Raw genomic sequence first — 24,433 nt, 5'->3', positions numbered from 1 at the left:
TTCAACAATATGTATCCGCTGATTAATTACACATTTTCTCCGCGGTCCACCGCCGGTCGGGACTTTGCATAATCCCGGCAAACGACAGGTGGTAACCCAGAAAGCGAATCGATGGACGGATCCGTTCACGCTTCAACAACTTCAAAGAAGCGTGCCTGAAAATTCGTCTTTAGCGCCTCTTAGCGACTCATTCTTTTCCGAGTGAGATTCTCGCCCTCATGAAACGAAGTATTCTCGTCTCTCTGTGTGAACGGTGTATATTGCGCAGACCGGAATAATTGGCGTGTACGAACAATTGCGAGAGAGAGAGAGAGAGAGAGAGAAAGAGAGAGAGCTAGCTTGAATATCGGTATTACGAAATCGCAATCAAACGGTGCCCGAGAATGTGCACGAGATTAACGCACCGAGAAAGTGTGAAGTTACCAAGCTTCGTGGTAAACTGAATGCGCCACGTGAGAGTTTATACATATCGCTAAATGATGCGGATAAAACATCTTGCGTTGCAAAATTGCGCGCTTAAATGTCGCGAAAAACGCATTGATTTTTCGGATAACATAAGAGCAGTGTTACGGAGCCCGTTGAATTTTTTAACTTCCTTCTGCTTGCTTGATACGGTTTATGTATTGCAGTAGTTTCAATCCCGCTAATCCCGTTACTAACTAAAACCCTCGGATTTTCCTCGTATATTTTACGGTCTCTATATTCACAATAACTAAGAGTCTAAAATGTAAGGACGAGATGAACGCATTTTTCAGGCAACCATGAAAAACCGCAATTTTAAACGATACGGGAATTTCGGGATTGAAATTAAAGTCATAAATCCACTTTGCTTTAAACGTGGCGCATGCTGTGGGATAGCATATCGAGCATTAATATTGTATTTACCAAAAAAATAAAGTTTGACAATTTTTGTATGTTGTTGAGTAAGTTATTTTATAAATTTCCGATAAAATACAGTACGTACCAAAAGTATTCATACGAAGCAGATATCTTTTAAAAAAAACTTTATTTTTAGAAAGTAAACATTAGCAATTTGTTAACAAAAGATAAAATAGATTAAATATTTTTCAAAATTATTTTACCTAAAAAGATGTGTAATAATTAAAATATATTACCTTAATAATAAGCTATAAAAAATTGTATTATTTGAATGCATAAAAAATATTTATACAATAAAAACATTTAGCTTCTAAAATCATGAACATGATTATTTTCGCAATGTTCTTTGTTTATATTAGGATAGAATGTACTCATTGTTGATTAATACTTAATTCGCTAATTAATGCTTATTTTTTACTAATAAGATTTTGTTAATAAAAATCTCCTTTATATAAATACTTTTTTGCCTCTTTATATAATCTTGAAGTTTAATAAATAACGGAACTTAATAAATAGCAAACGAGGTTTCATTAAAATTCTTCGATCCGAAAATAACGTTGACAAATCCTAAACATCGATGATAGAAATCAGCAAGTGATAAACTTGGATGAACTGATTAACTTCGCAAAACGCTCGTTAGAGTTATTTCCGAAGTAACGTAATTACCAGATTTTTATCGCAAAAAAAGTGGCAAAAGCCGTCTCGTGCATTTTCACGAATTAATTCACACATCATATCATTTATCGCGATTGAGAAGCAGCGAAATTTAATCTACGAGCCACGCCAACTATTTCAGATGAGAAACGCGAGTGCGCGATCGCGTTACACGGGAGTAAGCGCTCTGCTCCCGAATATCACAAAGCGAACAACGATATATGATTTCATTAATAGCCTACACATGCCCGCGTATTTACGTTGTAAATATTGTGTTTAGCAAACTAACCAACAAGCGGAATTAATGTATCGCTATGAAATACGTCCCCAATTGTATTTGCCTATAACACAGCACAAACGTACAAAATACACTGATCGTGCATTGTGCATGTTTAAACAAATACAGAATTTATATCACATAAAAAAAACAGTTTTATCGAAGTATCTAAAAATAAAGCTATAAATACAGATTTGAAAATAATTTTAATATCAAAATAATTATGTAGGACGCTCAAGCTGATTGCTAGAATGTCAGAACTATTTATAGCAATATCATCAATACTTAAGCATTGCATATAATTAATTTCAACTAACAAAACTATTTTTAGACATGTGTCTAGCTAAATTTTCAGATACTTCAACAAAACCGTTCTTTTCGTATACATAGAAAAAAATAACAGTTTTGCTGAAGCATTTAAAAATTTAGCTGGACATAGATCTAAAAATAATTCCGTTGAATATTATTAAAGTAATTATGTAGAATGTTCAAGCTGGTTGCGGGACTGTAAAAACTTTCTGCAGCATTATCGTCAACGCTCAAGCGTTCCACGTAATTATTTTTATGATTTAACAAAATTATTTTCAGATCTGTGTCTAACTGAATTTTTAAATACTTCACTAAAATCGTATATACTAAAAATTTAGTTAGATACAGATCTGAAAATAATTTTGCTGGATTTTTAAAATAATTATATAGGATACCGCTCAAGTTGGTGACTAAAATATCAAAACTTTTTGCAGCGTTCATCGTGCTTAAATTTTCCACGTTATTTTAAAATTATTTTCAGATCTATATCTATTCAAATTTTCAAATACATGAGCAAAATCGTTCTTTTCGCACACCGATACAGAATTCCTTCCTACTCTTCTCTCCCTATCGATCGATCGGAAGGCACTCCATATTTGTAGATAGCTATTATAGAAATAATTTTCGCGTTTCCCTTCCCCCTCCCCCCCTCGAACGTTCCATACTCGCTGCGGCTAGTGCCGGATGTCGGACAATTAGACCGGAAGCGATCTGATGTTAAGTGCTTGTTAGAACTTGATGATTATCTCGAAACTTGTCGTAACTGCCGCCATGCAATTGATAGTAGTTAGGCACGGCAGCAATTAATAATCTCGAGCGAGAGGATCGAGAAACGGAGGCGCGCAAATATTCAATCTCGCCACCGGCGAGAGTTTGCGACGGGGACACCGTGTGCGCACATCGTAGGTCCTGCGACGAACATGATGCGACATGATTGATGACAAGCGGTTATCACGCGGTGCCGATATGACGCCGCGCGACCGTCGCGCGTTTCGACACGCACCGCGGGACATAAGGCGCGCGAAGATCCAACCGGATTGTGTAAACCGTCCCGGCTCCGTAATGGGTCAGCTAATGCTTTTATCTTATGATTCCGCGCGCGTTTTGATGTGTGAGAACTGTGCGTAGGAACCATACAATCAGACGCGCGATCGCGATCGCAGATGGAAAACAGCGCGAAAAACGTCAGTTTCCTGGACCGATTTCATTTGATCGTGTTTTTCTACGACTTTGTTAATTTATATACTGCAAGATGATTCTGATATTATTGTAAATTAATTATCGTTATAATCTCGACCTCGAATAAATTCTCTGTTTGTCTCGTAACAAATATTTATTAAAAATTGTAATAAATGGAATGAAATTGGTTGTCGTCACGTGTTATTGATCTACGTGTTTCATTACAATTTAACGTTAAAAGCACCTGTTTAATATCCGTGTTGTGAATAATAATAAATCTCATGTAAAAGAAATACAATTATGTGTTACAGGATAAATACACATTTATTTTAAATTTTGCACTCACTCTATCAATTAGCAAGTAATACGTTCGCATTTACTTCTAAATTACACAAACTAGGATTTAACACACAATACATTCCTAACTTTATTAATATTTGTAACATGTTCCCAGACGTTCAACTATACTCTCTGAATTCTTTGAAGTGGAATCTCATTCTAACGAGTGGAAATTGAGCCAGTCAGGAAAAGAGTGGCTCAATTTTCAATCTTTAAAAGTGAGAGATTTCACTCTTCAGAGTGAGAGTCACTTTAAAAGTTTTAGTGGGATATTATTACTCATTTGCTACAACGACACAAAACAAAATGAAGTTTTCCAGAAAATTAATTTTGAATGTTTTGAGAATAAACGTTTCAAATCATTAAAATATCGTAATTTTAATTTTGAAATGCAATTTTGTAATAATTGATTATACAAGAATAAAGGTATGTTTTAATTTAAAGCATACCTTCCCATACAGCACAAAAATCTTTCAGAGATATTTCAGAAATGTTTCACGTGTGAAATTGAAATATCTCAGAAACAATGCAAAATGTTTCTGCAATAGCTCTGAGACAGCTCTGGGATAGCAAAATGTCCACATTTCTGAAATATCTTTAAAATGTTTCTATGCTGTATGAGTTACTTCGTTTTGGTATTAAATGCACTATTATTCAGTGCTAAAAAAATGTATTACAAAATTTTGCTTTGAAAAACGCACTTCATATACTTTCACTTTGGAGTCCAATTTTGGGGCTCACTGTACAGACGAGATGCTGCGCTTCTTAAATTCTCGCCCAGGTGATTCTTGTTTACGAGTAAATGTTCTCTGTCGCGACCCTCTGTCGGCGGAGATGTGTAATTTATTGCATGTAAAGGTTTCAGAAACAACTTAACTGGAAAGATTTGCAAAACGATTTCGTATAAAATGTTTCAGAGATAACTCAACTGACAGTTTTGTAAAATTATGTTCATGTGAACAATTTCAGAAATATTTCTTCTGCAACATTTCATGTGACATATTGCAAAATTCTTTTAGAATTGTTACACATGAAATGTGAAAAGTCGAAATGATTTTGAAACCTTGCTGAAAGTTTTCTGCAACTATCGGTGCTGCATGGAACATTTTAACTTAAAACATATCTTTATTCTTGTACAATGAGTTATTATAAAATTTCACTTCAAAAGAGAAACATACTTTAAAAGTTTTTCTTTTTTTCTTTGTTTCTTCTTTTTGCAAGCAACTATATAAAAAATTACAATTTTTTAGTTACATTATTGTAGCGAATGAGTGTTACGTTTATGTACATTTTTCCCCATAGTTCTTTTCTATATATTTCTCCACATTACTATCTCTTAGCACGTATATACGTAAGACGCATATTTCTTTCCATCATTCCGTCTTTAAATCGTACGTTTAAGGCGTAATAGCGCGCGAGGCTTACCGACAATTTTTTCTCCGCGGTTCTGCGCGTGATGTGCGTGTATGGAAGTAATAGGTGCCAGGACACGTGATGGTTTTATTATTTAACATAATAAGGATGCTTAGGAGAGTTATGGTAATGAGCTATAATTATATAGCCACCAGTAATTCGATTATACGATATCGGATACTGTTGTATCTCCGGAGCGGGAGCTGTTCCCGAGGGGAATAAACTATTGCTGAAATAAAAATGTCATTATTTCCAAGGAAATGCAATGTGTGCAATTTAATTTCGTTATTTAATTTACCCCTGCGTGTAATTTCCAAATGAAGCGCACGGCCTTGCGTTCGTTGCGCGCGAAGCGTGCCGAGCAGGAAAATGAAACTCGTGAAGCGTAAACCGTGAAGAGTAACCCTAGATTATCTCGTTAAATTTATTGAGCGCGTCGTTGAAACGACGCGACGGGGGATTGTGGGCTTGATGCGAATTCCGGAAAACACAATGCGATTCCAGACGCGCCAATAAGTATAGAACCCTCTTGTAACGTCCAGTTCCTGGCGGCGATGCGCGTTGCTCAACCGCTAATCACACCACAGGCCACGGAGAAAATCCTAACCACGCCGTAAACTTTTTCCCGACCCCGACGTAACAGTACACGAATTTAATAACGTTCTCGCGCAAAGCGCGTCACGTATCGATACAGTCCGACGATCGAATAAAGTCCCTATCTAGGTAGCAAGCTGACATTATTTGTCGTCATTATGATGTTAAAATGACGACAACATCAGCTTGCTACCTAAATAGAAGTAAGAGTCCAGCCAATGCTATCTTATTTTTTATTAAACTTGATGAAAAATAGCAGAAATTATCTCGGATGCAGTCTTGTCAGATTGCAGATCTGTTCGAAAATTATCCCCATATTTGCGATTTTCATGTATTTTAGCCGTAATTTGAATATTTCTTTGTATTTTCCTCTCAAAAGATCCCCCAAAAATTCTCTTAAACTTTTTGTATCCCCAAAAAATCTCTCGATGAAAAGAAAAAATCTCCAAGTTTAGAGGAAAATTCCTCAACCTGGCAATAGTGCTCGGATCGTGACATGAAAAAATTGAAAAGCAGATATGTTAAAAGTCTTATATATACATTAAAAAAAGTTATTAACTTGACTAAATGCGTTTAGTTTGTAGTGATTATTCAGTTCGAGTATTTTATATATTTAGATTAAAATACGTGAATCATGTCAATAAAATCTTGTAATTTAAACCATGTTACTTGTTTGAATTAACAAATATTTGCTTGACAGCGTGACCGTTGCATTTAGTGTGTTGAATCAATTAATATCTTTTTGAATCAATATAATTTTTTTCTCACTGTACAGTTGTGTAAGTACATGTATGTGTGCAATATGTGCACATTATTATGTACACTTACGTCATTTTTAATGAAACTAGAAGATTGGCCGGTGATTTAAAAAAAAATCTTACTTTTCCAGGAATACTACAAGTTATATATATGTATATAATGGGCCAAGCGCAGCGCGTCCAAAACCAGTGCACTTTGTTGCATTTCACGGAATTGCCGCGTACGCACGCAATAAAGACCAGTAAAACCCATCTCCGAAATGCCCTCATCAAATGCACCGAGGCGTTAATGATACCTAATAACGATGAGCAGTTGTAGCACACAGGTGTACTCACATCGCATTCATCACCCTGGCGGGCACGTTTGGACACGTTTCCATCGAGTGGGCTTTGAATATTTAAAACGTCGTGACCGGCGCGATATTTAGCCGTTGAATTTTTCACAACGTCAAAAGTGATTTTTTTCCTCGCTTCGGCAAGCGCGATGAAATAAGCTCGACAAAAAAAATTTAATCGACGGTCAACAATATTTTCTCCTACATCAAAATTGTCATGGCTGTAAATATATTTTCGTCTGTATTGTTCCTACGTCTCGGCTTTCTCTTTTATAAGGTCCTCGTTCTCTCGGTTAAATAAGAACAGTAAAATGACAAAATTTGTCACGGTTCTAATCTCTGTTATCCCATATTGTTATCCCTGAACGTGGTTCACAAATGCATAGGGCCGAGAGTCTCGTGACATTAGTTAACTAAAATTTAATCTGTTACCCCACGTCGTTTTATAGCCCAATCTCCAGAGAAAGCCAGAAGAATAAATGCCAAAAGCGACGTTAAAATTACTTTGATAAGAGATTTTATATATTAAAGAATGAGAACAAGAGTAAATTAAATTTGATTAAATTATTAATTATATTGTACAATAATATTATTATTATTGTTGTTGTATTCATTATGTAAAATCATTTAAAATTCTCGCTTGTTTTGTTTGATAACTGTCAATAGTCAGTTTTAATATGTTTGAATATTATATTAAAGAAAAGTAACAAGAGTAAATTAAATTAAATTATTATTTATATGGCAATATTGTTGTACTAATCAAATCATTTAAAATTCTTGCGCGTTTTGTTTGGCGAGTATCGTAGAATCGTAGAACGACATTCATCGCATCAAATGCGTAAAAAACACAATTACTTTTTATTACCTCATTAATTCGAATAATACAGTTGCTATGTGATTACCATAGAATACCATAGAAAAAGTTTCAAGGCACAGTTACGTAAGAATCATTATACGATCCCTCTATCATGTGAATTATAAATGAATTCAGGACGAGAGAGAGAACGAATTAGGTCATGCCCGGAAACTTCATTTCTTCGTCGCAAGAGAAGGAACATCACTAGCGTATTTCACTCGCATGAAAATATAGGTTCGCCAAATTAAGGACTACTCTTACTACCCGGAAGATATCGCGTCGTCGTCTTGTCACCTTTTAAGGATGACGAATAACGTAGAAATTCATATATTATCGTCATTATTCCCAAATATGACTCAGAAAAGTCACTTTCCTCAACAGGAGTCTCACGGAACGACGTTGAACCACCGATAATACCGGGCAAATAAATCATTTAACAGGTGTTCATCGATTTACGTTTATTTCGTGGAGCACTTAATCAAACTCTTATGGAAGATACGCGGAACTATTTTTACACGGAAGAGAGTATTCTTAGTCGATGCCCCAAATTACATTTACCTCGTTCATCAACGTTTTAATATTAGTTATCTTTGTACTGATTAAATTAAATGAATTAAATGCTGATATATCTCTATTTACTTCTCTCTATCTGTATATCTTGACGTAATTAATAAGTATTACAAGAAACGTATCACAAATACGAGTTCAAAAATATTTTATATCACATAAAATTTCGTTATCTTTTTCATCCCCCTTAGAATGTTAATTGCTAGAAACTAATCTTTTTACGCGCGATTATAACAAAATGTTTTTATACATTTATAATGAGAGCAATACAAGTAGAAAAACGTAACCATTTTTACGATAAATTTAGTAATTGAAATAGATAGGGCCTAAACTTTGGCGGAACTTCGAACATGAAATAATTTTGCCTAATGCAATTTCGTCAACAAGTATTTTTTTCATCTTACTATGATGATAAAATTACAGCAGACACAGTAAGAGAGATGGCACGCTCTTTCTACAGAGTCTACCTAGGTAAGGGGGTACAATACCTATATAAAGCTTGAATGAAGATGCTCCCAGCTATTCACTCTCACCTTTCTCATAAGCGCGCGCACAACGCAAATCTTCCGGCCGAATCGTGAAGGAAGATCGACTTTAACTACCTGGTGGCAATAATTTTCCACGGAAAGGATTTCACTTACAGGTGAGTTTGAACCTTTATTAATATTTATTATATATGTATGTATATATATATATATATACATATATAATAAAAGCACATACACATTAGGGAAAAAAAAATCAATCTAATCTTTGAATTATTTTATATTCGGTGTTTAAACAGAATGTCTAACATATCTCATTCATCACTTTTCTACACACACGATATACGCATAAATTTATTTATTTTATTATTAGAATATGTCTTAGATATATACTAATAATATAAAGTAAATAAAATAAATATAATAAAATAATCTTAAATATATTTTTACTATTAGAATATATCGTTTAATTATTTTCATGCTTACAATATGTTAAAATGTAAGTCAAAGAGCATTTATTAATTTGATAGCAGACAGCATTATAAATGTTAAGTAATAAATTGAGACAATATATTTGCAAGTCATTCCGTATTTCTTATCCAACATATCTAATGTTAACATTAACGGTATCTTTCGTAAGCAGTGCACGTCTGCATTTTTAAAGATTATTCGCAGATTTCGTAGGAGAGATCAAGATCCGACGTATATATAAACAGACATTTTTTTCAATAAACTTGTTTTATTCGTCGCGGGACTACTTTCCTTGAACGTATACGATGTCAAAGTCGTGAGCGAATTGCAATCGAAGGAGAAAAGAGAAGCGAGTGTGAGAATCATTGTGCGAGAGTGAGAGTGAGAAATGATGATTGCTCGTTTTGGTCACCGCATCCTCGAAGAAAGTGAGCACACGTGTGAATATATACATATACATACGTTGCGAGCACGGCACGCACCGCACGATGATGGTGCAGAGATTCACTTGTTGCACGCATGTAGATACGCAGATGTCGTGGAATTCCTCTCTTCTTATTTCTCAAGTGCCTTTGACAACAATCAAACATATCGAGTATCAAAAAACAAACCGCGGGTTTTTATACTCGGCTGCAATAACCACTTCTACCTTTTGTTTTATGTATTTTAATTAAAATATTGAATAATTAAAATTAAAGTTAAACTTCCAATTTTCTCAAGTGCTTCTGACAACAAACAGTCAAACGAATCGAGTAAACAAAAAACAAACCACAGGCTTTATACTTGATGAACAATAATTATTTCTACCTTTTTTATGTATTCTAATTAAAATATTGAGGAATTAAAATTTAAAGTTGAATTTGGAAAATATATTTACGTGGCAAATAATTTTTTTTCTAAAAAAAAGATCACAAAACATCGCGATATTAAAAACTACGAAAGACGACAAATTTCTAGTATTAACTGTACCTTTCTGTGAAAAGATTCCGAAACCACCGGAAATAATGCTGAAGTTCAAAAGCAAGTATATTTTATTTTCCATTCGCTACGTGGGAAGAAGATAAAATCATATTGCTTGTTCGTACAATAGTAAAAGTCATTTCGCATGTCTTCCGCACAAGCTGACTTCGCGCAAAGATACGGAAGAAAAAATGATTATTGGAGTTTTCGTTGCACACGCCTCGTGACATTTATCTTCGCGGATTAGACGTTACGAAACGTACGGAGGAACAAGAAGAGTTTGCGACACGCTTAGGCTCTACCGTATCTGAATAAAAATATAAACGTGATGATGCAAGACAAGGTCCTAACCTCTTCTATATTAAGAGTTGTGCCATTATTACTTGTATTAATATTAGTAATTATTAATAATCTTTGAAATTGATGTGTTTATACATCACACTTTTAATTATGAAATTTGTAATGGATTGAGATTACTACTAAGAAGAAAAAAATTTATCCACAAGTTATTCGTGTTAAGTAACACGATTCAGAAATATAATGAAGTACAAAGAATTACGAAACACGCGCTATGTAAATCCTTTAATAAAATTCCATTTAAATTCTCTAATAAAATTTCTGATATCGTATAAATTGATTGAGAGAGATATAATATTAGAAAAATGAGAGAATAACTGATGAAAATATTCCTCATATGTTCTCTAATGCGACATACATTGCATATATATCTAATTTAATATTCTATACTTTGATTAATCGCGGTGAGTAAAGTAAATTCCTAGAAAAAGAAAGTAATTTTGTTTTCGTGGAAATCGATGACCTACTTTGAAAACACAACTCCCAAAAAGATTTCTGCTCTAGATGCATTATTTAACAAAAAAATCTTTATAAAGTTATAATTTAATTGTTATTAAAATGTATCACTAACTTTGTTAAAAAGTAATGCAATGAAATATCTAGATTTTATCGAATAAACATTTCAAGCAAACTTTTTTTTAAAGAAGAAATTTGTAAAATGTTCTTTCAAAAAAATGTTTGACCTAATTGCATTATTTAAAAAAAAAAATCTTTACGAAGCTATAATTTAACTGTCAACAAAATATATCATTAATCATTTTGTTACGAAATAACGTAAAATTAAAATATTTAGATTTTATCGAATAATCATTTTAAGCAGATTCTTTTTGAAGCAAGAAGTTTGCAAAATGTTTTCTACAGTGAGTTGTCAAAATCATCTTGTAACATTCATAACTTCGTATTTTTATATCATCGTCCGTATACACACGTACACAGTATTGACATCCTTTCGCTAGTCACGGTACTTAAAATGCGTTTTCTACAGCACTACATAATAGTAAAGACACGTGCGTGAAGAGTTTGACAAAAAAAAAGAGAAAAGAAGGGGATCTCACATATACACACACGAGATGATAGAGAGAAAGAGAAAGAATTAGAAAAAGGGAGAAAGAAGGTGAAAGAGAGGATAAATCGTTCTCGTACTTGTGCAAAGAATATATTAAATGTCAATGAACGAGTTTGAAAAACGCGCATGCCTCACCATCCGAGGAATTTAACAGTAAAGTTCACGCTTTCCCAACCAAGTGTGCCCATGGGGCACGTTTTTGCGGTCACTTAAAAATTCGCGAACGTCATTTGTCTCAAGACAAATAATCCCCCGGCGCAGAATTCACAGCCGAATCTTTGAGACGGATGATCGTAATTTTTTTTTTCTCTTGAACGTACCGGTTATTTCTTTCTAAAACGTGGAGAAACCCAAAGGAGCTGATAGAGTGCGTAAATCATTCGGTGAAGGGAAATGTGAAAAACGGTGTACGGAAAAACGGTGAAGATGTAAGATTTGTTGGTTGAACACGGTCAAGGTGTTCAACTCGCGCGACTTTTGCCATCGCTGAATGTTCGAACGAATCACTCATTTTCCCGACTATCGCGCATTATACGAAGTTACGTATTTGGAATCGCCGATTGCTGACATTGATGCGGTAGAAAATCACGCTTGTGATTTTTCACCGTCGACACGGCCGATTTCAGCAGGTAGATCAGGCATTCACCGATATGGACGCCGATGTATAAGGAAATCGATGTCCCCGTAACCCAGACCTATTGGACGTAACAGTTTTCACTACGTGAGTCCGCTGGCCGCTGTGTACACTTAAACCGTTCCGTCATTAGCATCATTCGCGCCATTAGCGTCCAATGTCCAGCATGAGTAGTTCCTCTCCGAGTTCCTTTCTTGATATCGAATTTAATTTAACGTGCTACGAATAATTTTGCGCTCGCCGAAATATTGCGCGTTTCTCGGAAGGATGCACCGCCATAATTTCATCTACCACCTGTCGTTTATACAGTATCGTTGAATAATATCGATTTCATTATATAGTACCTATACGGATATAATATAAAGAATACAGTGAATGTGCAAAAAATATTTATATATAGGGAGGGTATCTTTTTAAAAAACCTTTTAGAAAATAAACATTAATTAGCAATTTAATAAATAATAAAATAGATCGTATAGTTTTCAAAATTATTTTATCTAAAAAGATGTGTAATATTATAATTAAAATATATTATATCTCAATAACAAGCCAAAATAAAAAATTGTTAAACATAAATTAACAATAAAAGCTACGAGCTAAAGTCTAATATATTTAAATTATCAAAGTTTCGAACTTTTTATCAGACCATCTTCAGTGTTTACAGTGTTTACAATGAAATTAAAAGCAAAAATTAAGTTTCGGTAACTGTTAAATATTATACAATTCTAAAATTATAGTTACACTGTGATATAAAAGATAGTCTTGATTCGTCATGTATTGCCGCAAAATTTGTAATTCAATTCCTCTCTCATAAAAAATTGTATTATTTGGATGTATCTACCATCTGCCGTTTATACAGTACGTTGGACAGTATCGATTTTATTATATCGTTACATATAGTATAAAGAATACAGTAAGTGTAAAGAGTATCCGTATCTTTTAGAAAAGATATCTTTTTAGAAAACTTATTTTTAGAAAGTAAATATCAATTAGCAATTTATTAAAGAATAAAACAGGTTGAATACTTCTCACAATTATTTCACCTAAAAATGTGTAATATTTGAAATATATTATCTCAATAATAAATAAAAATGTAGAATTGTATTATCTGGACACACAATATTTGTATAGTCGAGAAATTTAACTTCTAAGAGATCATATAGACGGTTCTTTTCAAAAACTCTTTTGTTTACATTAGAATAGCGAACGCTACTCATCATTAATGAATTGCTAATTAATATTTATTTTCAAACAAAGTTTTTTCATAAAAATCTTTCCTGTACAAATACTTTTTGCGTTCACTACATACCCAATTAAAAAAATCAGATGTTATCTTTGAACAGTGAATTTTTAAATTTAATTGTCGCGAGTAGAAGTAGTTCAGATAATTTAAAAAAACCAGGGAAATATTCGCATATGATGCAATTATTTGCATCATACTAAAACTTTAATGTAAAGAAAATTTCGCTTCATATCATAATGAAAATAATTCTATATCCTTTTAGCGTACGCTAATATAAAATAACCGTGCAGCCCAAATTAATGTAAATAATGCAAAGTTAATTATTTCCAAGAGTTACAAAAAAAAATTTTAATATTCTATGTTACCTCAAATTAAAAACATTTTTTTATTAACAATATTAGTTGGACTTGTAATTCCCGGGCGATGATCGAGCAGTCTTAATACGCATCAGATTTAAAGTCATAATAATCTCGAGTAGCCCAGTTCCATGATTCCATGGACCCAGCTCGTTACGAAATCTCCATAATAAACGAGTGCAGTCCCGTCTCGTTATTAAAATGCCGACATCGACAACAAAGCAGCCGGCGATGTGGCGAGGAGGAAACCGCAGCATCTCAAGTGCATGCTACACTTGCCTAATCGTGCGACCGCAAACAGCAACGTTACGGCCGGACTGCCTGCGCAAAGTTACACGAATTTCGCACAATTGCACGACGCGGGGACGCAGACGTCGAGACAGAATGTTTCTTCGAGGCACAAATTATGATATTCTAATACGCCGACGCGGTGCCGGTGTAGATTTCGAAAGAATATACCTTCCCCACGTAGCACCGACAGAGCACGAGGTAGGGCATGGTGTTAATTAACGCGTAATTAGTACCGGTACGTTAATTTAATTTTCGACGTGATGGGGACTCCAACTAGATCGAGAAAATCGTATCGATGTGTATACTACAGCGCGATATTGCATTCGCAAAATTACGGCCGAAACGAAAAATGAGACACACGCATAAATCCTTCGCGACTCGCACGCGTCGCGAAACCGCAACAATTAGCGGTTCGTCTCTCAATAGTTTAATGACATCAACGTAGATATCAATTACATGTTGCGCGTACAGCAATTATACTGAATACACTGAATAAAAGCGATGACAAATATAATTTTCTCAGATATAATAGGAGTGACGTTTATCAATGGCGATTTTCATCAACCTTAACCCTCAATTGTACGCGAAAAGAACAGTTTTGCTGAAGTCATGAATTATCTAAAAATTTAGCAAATAATTTTGCTTGGACCATCAAAATAATTATATAGAACGCTCTGCTTGGTTGCTAGAATGTTAAAACTTTTTGCATCATTGTCACCAGCTTAAGCCGTTCTATATAATTATTTTAATAATCCAACAAAATTATTTTCATATATGTATCTAGCTAAATTTTTAGATAATTCAGCAAAACCATTCTTTCAGCGTAGATGATGGAGTCTTTGAAACTTCAGCCACTTATTTATATAACTACTTTCTTTTTAGAAAAACAAAAAAATTAGATTTTGTGCACATTTAATGCTAAGAAATACAAGAAGATATCAAGAAGTGATAAATAGGAAATGAAATGGAGAGCAATTACTCCTCTTTTTTTGTAGAAGTTCTTTATTAAAAAAGATTGTACTACGTAATCTACTATTGTGTAATGTCCAAATTAAGAGTTAACAGGTTAAATATGTCGCTTTCGCATTGTCATATTTTTCACTCGAGAATATTGCTGCGAAATTAGAAGAGAAGGTGGTACTATGGCCTTTCTAGATATAATGTTTCTTCTTAATATCTCCGCTATTAGATAACGAATTCTAATGATTATTTATTGAATCGTATTTATAAAATCATTTGTTCTATAATCCTCCCTTACATTATAACGCTATTATGCCAATACATAACAGCTAGCATATTATAATCTATTTTTGCTTTCAAGCATTTTTTTAAAGTACACTTTTGCATTTAATTATACATATTTCTTCGTTCTTCTTAAACTCGAGCGTATTTTGTAACATTAAACGATATAACTCCCTAAGCATACTAATTACTGACTCTTTTATTTTCGAGGTTTTCATATAAAAATAATTATTCAATAAGTCGATTGCAGCACTACATTCTAATCTGTAGTTCACATTATATAGATACTATAAATTTTTAGTACTGAGTAGAACGGAAAAAATTGTATATATGTATATTTATCTATTTGCATACATTCTACAATATTTTATTTTTTTATAAATACAATATAATAATTTTGTAATCAATACTGTTTTTTTAAACAGAATCAAATTTTAATTTTTATAGAGGACCATATTACCACTTCTGTCTTCTTTCTCTTTGAGTCATTATGCAGTGTTGCTATATTCTTATAAATAATATTTAAAGTAATAAATATTTCATATTTTTGAGTCTAAAATCGTTTGAACTGCACTTTGACTAATGCAATCATTAAGTTTTAAATTTAAATATTGATTATTAACGAAGTTATTGTATAAAATATAAATAATAATGAGGGGCCATAGTAATACTACCTTCTCCTCTATTGCTATAAGATAATTTGTTTTCATGTAAATCGGGTTATCTTAATGGTTTATCTTGCCATCACATTCTCTACATGTATTTGTAATTGATTAAACCTAATTGGAATCTCTGACTTGTGTAACCGAGTCAATCTCCTGGTATAATTATCACAAATTTCTTTCTCATACTTATTTTCATAATTTAATGTCTATCGTGAGACTCAAGAAAATCGTCGCGTACACGCATCGGTTGCTATAAAATAAAAATCTCCGGCTAAAAAATGTGCGGAATGAAATAAAAAAACACGTGATAAATCAAAAATTCAAAGAAGCAAAAATAATTAGAATTTTGCGGAGCTAAGTATCTCTATCTGGCCAATTCAAATATGGAACTAAAATTTCAGAAAATTAAAAATCTACAACGTTATTGATCAACGAAACAAACAAAGGAGAAAAAGCACATTAATTTATCTGATTTATCGATCGACAAAAAGATCCTGTGATAGACGATCCTCGCAATGCGTATACGTAGGTATGTTCCAAGGAGAACACGTGTAAAAGTAAGCACATGCCTGCCGGTATCTATACGTCCCTCTAACCGGCACTAGGTACGACTTTCACCTTTCACCTTGCTCAAGCACGATTCCACTGTTGACTTCTCGATCTTTTACCCTACCGATCCGATGTAGCATCGGCGCTTGGATGCATCGGATCGTATGAGTGCGGGTAGGAACCAAAGGCGGCCACGTCACGATTCGGTTTCACTAGCAGATTCATGGCATAAAACTAAGGCGATGGAAAGCATCCTTGCATGGATGCTTTCCCATGTCTTCTATAGGTACAGCATCGGGTTAACCGTTAGATTTCAAGTTCGTGTAACGAGATAATGACGCTTATTTAGGATTTGAAAGAAGAATTCATTAAATCGCGAAGAAGTCATGTGGAATTTGCATTTCGTATATAATGTTACAAATGAGTAATTATCTGTCAATTCGTGCGGATGATTGAATATCGTAATATATGTGTATCGCTGCTACATTTATTGTATTCCAATAATTATTTTAATACAATGATTATCATTGCATGAATTGAAATTGTTATTTATTTATTGTAACTGTAAATTTGACTGAATTAAATATTAAAATTTTAATCATATCATAATTGATAATGCTATTTATTTTATTCATATATTAAATTATAAATTTTAATCATGCGTCAAAAGAGAGATTCTGCATGAATGGTCATCTATAATAAATAAAGGATTTTCTGCAATAATCAAATAAATCCATTTTTTTTAATCTGATGCCCATCATTCTCTATTAATAAATATCTATTATATCATATCATTAAGAATTTTATTCTGGCAAAAATGAAACAGAGAAATATAAGAGTTTAACATTTGCACAGGATGTTTTTATTAAGAGCTATTTCTAACATTTCATAAATAAAATGTAAAGAAATTATTGTTTCATGTACTTAATATTTCCTTTTTCACATTTATTATTATTAATGTTTAAAGAAATAAATGTAGAATATATTATGGGATAAATAATATAAAATTTCCAAAAACCAAACAAGTCTAGAGGTTTTTATTTTTTTTTAATGGATTTTCAAAAAATATTAATCATAGTCTAAAACTTTGTTTTTATACCTATTCCTATTGTATCTATATATTTCCTCCAACGTAGATAAACTTTAATCTCGGTTCAACTTACTTTTCATCGTTTTCTAATCTTTAGAATTGGAAAAAGATGAGGAGTAAATTGAACCGAGATTAAAGTTTATCTGCATTAACAGAAATAGAAATTATATGTCCAGAGAAATATAGCATGTTTATGACAATGAATGGTTTCTTTTTAAATTTTCTGTTTTAGACTTGTTTTCATGAAAAATCTTTAAATATAATTTTATTTGTTTTATATATGAGACCGTAAAGAAATACGGCTAAGCGTATACGAAGAAATCCCCAAGGTTGGCAAAAGTAACACGTTACTTTGTTGATCGTTACCTTGTTATAATAACGATTTGGTAATGACATTGTAAATTTTTTATGATGGTAATGCTAACATCAAAGTTAGAAAAATCAATCGTTACTTGTAATGGATTGAAAACGTCATTCGTTACTGAAAAAAATAACTCCTAATTTGTAACGCGTTACTTTTTAGTAACGAGTAACGTTACGTGTAACGTTATACTTATAACTTTTTCAGTGTAACGCGTAATAGTAACAGGTTACTTTTCAAAGTGACTTTTCTAACTTTAGTACAACCTTAGCGTTTAGATAATTAGCGTTACCGTCATCAAATTATTTACTATAAAAAGTAACGACAAAGTAAGTGAAAAGTAACGTTTGCCAACTCTGGAAACCCCGTATTTAAAATTAAAATAACGAATGTTGTAATATTAATAAAAATCTCTATGAAAGAAAAAGAATGCCATCTTATCTACATAAATAAAAGCAGCAACATCTGAATGACCAAAAATACATGATTAAGTGTTCGTGAGCAGTGTAGTCATAAATTATACTAACAAGGTGGTCTGGAATTATGAGACATGTGAGACAAGACAGCGCGATTATACCGCACGTAATCCGCCCTGACGAAACACGCCGCTAACACACGCTGCAGCACGTGAGAAGAGATGAACAATAATGGAAACGACGTCGGCTCTAAATTAAAGGACATTTAGCGATCGCGATCCGAGATTAAGGAACGAACGCCATTATACTCGCACGCTAAATTTTCCACTAAAACTCTGTTGAAATAATTGCACGCGGTTTCTTCCTTTTTTTTTCTTTCCACAACGATTAATTTCGCCATGTTCTGGGACCTTGGAGATCATCCAGCTAGCTGCAACTTGCCAGCAAAACAATTATCCGTACAGTCATCGCGTTGCCGAAATAATGCTTGCCTGTTTAATCCTTGCAAGAGAAGGATGAGTTTTCATTCGCGTCCGCGATTCGGAACCTTGGGTATTCCACCGGGCAATTATGGTCCAATTAGAAAACCAGTGGTATTCTTTGGCGATGTTACTTTCGAAATTCTCGATGGATACGGTCGGGCTAAGATAGTCGCTCTTTGTACGATTCGCGCATTCCGACACGCGCGTGGAGACCTTGAAGAAACGCGCGCTTAAATGTACCTATAGATACATATAACGTGTAAACAGATTTTCATAATCGACGACATGATTTTTCATGTACCGTCCCAGAACACGGAAACCCAGACCTTGAGGAGAAATCACGCGCGCGCACTCTCGCATGCCTCCTCTCGCAATAAGTCATCCCGCTTGCACGGTGACGTCAACTGTCAAAAGCTGCGATCATGGTCATATAGATTTCATAATGATCACTTTCTACTTTCGACGAGGAGACCGGCCTACCGCCATCCGCGACTCATCATCCTTGGGTAAACCTTCATATTCTCGTGAGTCAATGACACTTGACCCTCGCAACATCGAAAGCGGTTTCGCGCGGGACGATTATTTCTATTGAAGAAATTCCGATCGAAATTGAAAGTATAATTAATATAGCGTGAAGAGAGAGAGAAAAAAAATACTGTTATTAACTGAAATAAAATTTACAGGCCAAGGATGAGGCTCATCGCGGCGATTCTCGTCGTCGCTCTCTCGGGTGCAGCGATGTGTGGCCAAGACTTCGGCGGACACGCGCTCTTTGTGAGAACCGCAGACGCGGATCCCGGTAAGAAAAATGCGAGAGAATTCTATAAGTCCGCCTTAAGCACAATCAGCAAAGGAGAGAGAGAGAGAGAGATAGAGAGAGAGGGAGAGGCGCTATAATTTTTGTGGTGATAAATTGATCACAAACGAATGGTTTAAAATTCATTAGCACACTCGAGAGTCCAACGGGCTGCTGCCTCGGTATCGCCGGCAGACGTGATGGCGCAAAATATCCTAGAGTGGATTCAAGGGATCTACCAGCAGGGCACACGTAAAAGTAGGTTTTCCGAGTTTCGTCGTCGTCGACAGAAAACGGCACGAAGCCATCCTCGTCGCCGTACGCGCATATTAACGAACATTCTCTCATGACGATTGAATTTAGCTGCAGTCTAACGTTGCGCGCTGATTTATAGACAGTTCAGTGCCGCTGATGGTCAGAGATGGACGCTATTATGGATGTGTATTGCGCAAAAGAAAGCTGCGACTATGCGCAGCCAATACCGCCTCACCAATTTAGATATTATAGACGCACAAAATCATTCATCCATAAACACGCTATGCTATTAATCAATCATTTTAACGTGACATTTAGAAGTCACGGAATCAGCTTTATGTTCGACGCTGGGATTGGCTTTGATGCACGTTTATTCGTACTGACACTAAATCGTTTTCTCTTACAAAGCATTAAGTCAATGCACTCTTAATTAACTCTTTAGAATAGAATATATACTCTCTTGTTTTCTTTAATTAAAATTCAAAGAGACCGATCAACACTAAAATTGATATTCATGGACTTCGATGGCATTATCGATAGCTTCAATGTAAAATATAAATAATTTTTTTTTAATATTATGGATGACAATTCCCAGTCAATAGTAAGTTTCAATTAACTTTAATCTAGAGTTTTTATAATTTACATAATACCTTAATAAATAAATGCCATCAAAGCCATCGAATGTTTTTTTAATAAATCGTTCTCTTTTATATAACACTAAAGTCAATATGCTCTTAATTAACTCTTCAGAACTTACGCTTTCCTTTACCTTTTGTTTTTTTTTTTAAATTAAAACTTAAAGAGAGTGATGAACATATATAAAACTGATCGAAGTTCATGGACTGCGATGGCAGAATCGACTATTTCAATAACAAATATCATCATTACATTTTTTGAAATCTTTGAATGAAAGCTACTTTCCAATTCTATTTTGTCAATAGTAACATAACTATGATAACAAACATATGATAACTTTAATCCATAGAGTTTTTAATTTATGTACAATAATAATTTAATTTATATCGTAAATGAAGAACAAATAAATTTTAAGTAAGGAAAGTCTCATACACATGATCGTTTTAAAAAATTAGTTTCGCAGTATTTTACACTACTTTTTATCGATGCCATCGTAGTGTTCACGGATTACAAAAGAGTCTCACTTTTGAGCTCACGTATTTTTACAGTTCGCCAGCAATCGGATTCGAATGCATACTTGCCACCCTACAGCACTCAACGACCGCCCGAAAAACCCCGACCTTTCCAGGCCGTGAGTTCTCAACAGAGTGACATATCAGGCTATACCCCTCAGCGACCATCATCGCTGTACACCCCGCCAAATATTGGTTACTCGTCATCCGGGCAACCTTCCACGCCATTTTCTACTCCAAGACCGAGCCAACAACCTTCGTCAACGTACGTGCCGCAAGGCTTCAGAGGCTCCACGTCCTACAATCCCCGACCGAGTCAGCCTTCGTACTCCAACGCGGGCTCGTCAGCCTTTCCGCCACTGAATCCTCCGGAATCGTCGTCCACTTACCTACCGCCGCAGCCGCCGCTTTTCCCATCGACCAGTCCAAGACCTCCTTCTGAATCCACGATCGGTAAGCCCCTCTTGGATGCAGGTACATGGGTATAGACTGGTATAGACTCAAGCATCCAAATTTCTGAAAATAGCAAAAGCATCTTTAAGTATACTATTAAGTAATACAGCACAAAATGAACTTCGCGCACCAAATCAATCAGAGATTACCAGCATTATGCTATCTGAGTATTCTTTAGGAGTCTCAGGACCCTCAGGACCAACCCCGACAAGAGGTTATCCTAGTTCTGGTTACCCCACTTCGAGCGGGGGATATTCAACTACACAGAGACCGTTCCCTCCCTTTACTACACCAACTGAAACTGGAACAGGTGCTGTTACTGGTGAAGTTGCCACAGGGGAAGGCCCTCGAACTACTGAAACTGGAGGTACGCATTTGTTTGTTACAGTCAGTGTAACATAAATGCAAAATATATGAAAAAATAATTTGATTTTATTTTTCAGAGACTCAAACTGATGATCTCAGTCATCCGCCGCATATTCACAGCCTCGATGTCCAATGCAGTAAGACAATGATGACGATCAATATCGAATTCAATCGCGCTTACGACGGCATTATTTATTCCAAGGTAAGCGTGAAACAAAACAATATTTTGCACAACAAATTACCGATAATAATGTATTGATTTTGTCTAATTTCAGGGATTTTTCATGAATCCGGAATGTACCTACGTAAAACAGAATTCCGGCACAACAACATATTCTTTTACGGTGAATCTGGAATCCTGCGGAACTCAGTTCATCAACGATTTCGAGGGTGAAGCTGGTCAAGCGTATTTGGAAAACGTCCTCGTATTACAAGTCGGTGTCGAACTAACTAAATTTATTAGCTTGCTTTTCCACGGGTTTTATTTGTTACATTTAGCTCGTAAAAAATCACATGTGATTGAAAATAATTATTAGACTTTGAAATAAAAAATTCTTATTGCTAAAGAATGAACCGGGTATACAAGAAGTCTGGGATACAATTCGAAGAGTACGATGTCTCTGGGAAGGGAACATCAATAAGGCCCTAACGGTGAATCTCTCAGTAGATATGTTGAATCAGGAGATCGTTACCTTTAGTGGCGATACTGCGACAGCTAAACTGGATATTCAAATCGGTAAAGGACCTTTCGCATCTGCAGCCGATGGTCTCGTAAAGATCGGAGAAACAATGACTTTAGTAGTTTCCGTAGAGGGCGATCCTGGTTTCGATCTTCAGGTACGTATTGAAAACCATCTATATGCATAATGATAATTCATTAATAGAATTACGTGCTCCAACATTAAAAAATGTATAGATTAAAAAACATTAAAAAACGTAATAATATTAATTCATGAATATATATATATATATATAAACAAGAAATAATATTTTTCGACTACTTTCATTTTAAGATTATAGAATTTTGATTTGTTACAAGAAATATGAATTAAACAATCATTTATAATTACTCTCAAGGTGCGTGATTGTTTGGCGCGAGACGAAGCCTCAACCAATATGCTGCAACTCACCGACGAAAGAGGCTGCATTTTGAAACCGAAACTGTTCGGTGCCTTCCAAAAGACAAACGATACCGGCAATACAGGCGCTTCAATTATCGCTTATGCGTTCTTCCAAGCCTTCAAATTCCCTGATGTTATGGATCTGTTCATCGAATGTAATGTCGAACTATGTAAAACTAATTGCGAACCTTGTCCAGAAGCAAATCAAGTAAGGCACAAAATCAATATTCAAATATAACATATTATATATAATTCGGTAAAATTATCGCATCCATTGAAATTAAAACATGATGTATTTTAAACTCATCCTTTCTTACGACGACTGAAAAAAATTGTCTTTTGATAATTTATAAAATATTTTAAAATATTCGAAATTATTCTAAATTTTATACAAAATTCCTTATTTCACGAAATAAATCATACTAAAAAACTTTACATTTGTCTCACATATTATATATAAAATAATTTGTTTTAGCAAATCGAGCCGGGAAGACGTCGCCGCTCGATAACATATGCACCACCGTCGACCAACTCGTCGAATGCGGTTCTGTTATCAGATCCGGTTCGTGTTGGGCGACGTTTCAAAGTGATTATGTTAGACGACTTAAGTACAGCATCCAGTCAGATTCTGGAAAGTATGGAGGAAACGGCTGTCGAGACGATGACAAAAGCGAAAGAGGTTTGCATGAGCAACAGCGGATTTTACACTACCTTCTCTCTTATGTTAAGCACACTCTTCGTCGCGACCATAAGCGCGGCTGTGTTATATATTAAGTTACAACGAATTCGCAGACCGAAATTTGTGGATTCGTAGGACGGTATTATTTTTACAATATCTTTATCGTAATAATACCAAGAAAGAAGTTGCGTAGAAAACAATGAACGCGTGCCAGTAATCAAATAATAATTTAAATGATAAGAGACATGTTACTTTATCGCTTTATAATCATTCAATCGCGAAAAAATTACTGAAGGTAAATATGTATACCAAAACTTTTGAAACAACTGTTATTAATAATAGGAAAAGAAATTCTTCCAACTTATTGCTTTTAAATATTTATAACTAAATTTTTATGAAACGTTACTCTTATCCACAAACATAGAAAATTTATTCTGCTCGATAGCAGAATAAGAAAGTAGCCATATTTATACATCAATCTATAAACATCTAACAAACTACTCGTACAGTCTTCAAACGACGAGAGTGCTCATTTTGCTTGAATACCAATACAATATGGTATTTATTGCGATAATTCAATATTATAATAATGTAAATCTTAAGTACTTAAAAATAAATTATATTTGTAAAAAAGATTATCTCTTCTTTTAGCTTTCTTTTGTCATCTCCTTTCCTAAACGAACAATTACTACTGAAGACACAATAAAAGTATACATAGATAAGGAATTAAATTATTATTTTACGCAGTATATTGTTATGCCTGTACATATTAATTGCAATTATATAA

General features: G+C 34.3%; 1 protein-coding gene across 1 annotated transcript; it reads left to right on the top strand.

The window, feature by feature from the left end:
- Nucleotides 1–8,698: 8,698 nt before the first annotated feature.
- On the top strand, nt 8,699–24,248 carry LOC108729346 (uncharacterized). The gene is made up of 10 exons (XM_018458407.1): nt 8,699–8,803; nt 19,512–19,627; nt 19,775–19,882; nt 21,064–21,480; nt 21,659–21,847; nt 21,924–22,048; nt 22,122–22,280; nt 22,414–22,683; nt 22,924–23,175; nt 23,443–24,248. The coding sequence occupies exons 2-10, from the start codon at nt 19,519–19,521 to the stop codon at nt 23,779–23,781; spliced, it is 1,968 nt and encodes a 655-aa protein (XP_018313909.1). The 5' UTR covers nt 8,699–8,803; nt 19,512–19,518; the 3' UTR covers nt 23,782–24,248.
- Nucleotides 24,249–24,433: the final 185 nt, after the last annotated feature.

Source organism: Mycetomoellerius zeteki, unplaced genomic scaffold (assembly GCF_001594055.1).
Source record: "Mycetomoellerius zeteki isolate Tzet28-1 unplaced genomic scaffold, Tzet1.0 scaffold73, whole genome shotgun sequence".
Lineage (NCBI taxonomy): Eukaryota > Metazoa > Arthropoda > Insecta > Hymenoptera > Formicidae > Mycetomoellerius > Mycetomoellerius zeteki.
Note: the sequence above shows the minus strand (reverse complement) of the source record. Positions and strands in the feature narration are given on the sequence as shown.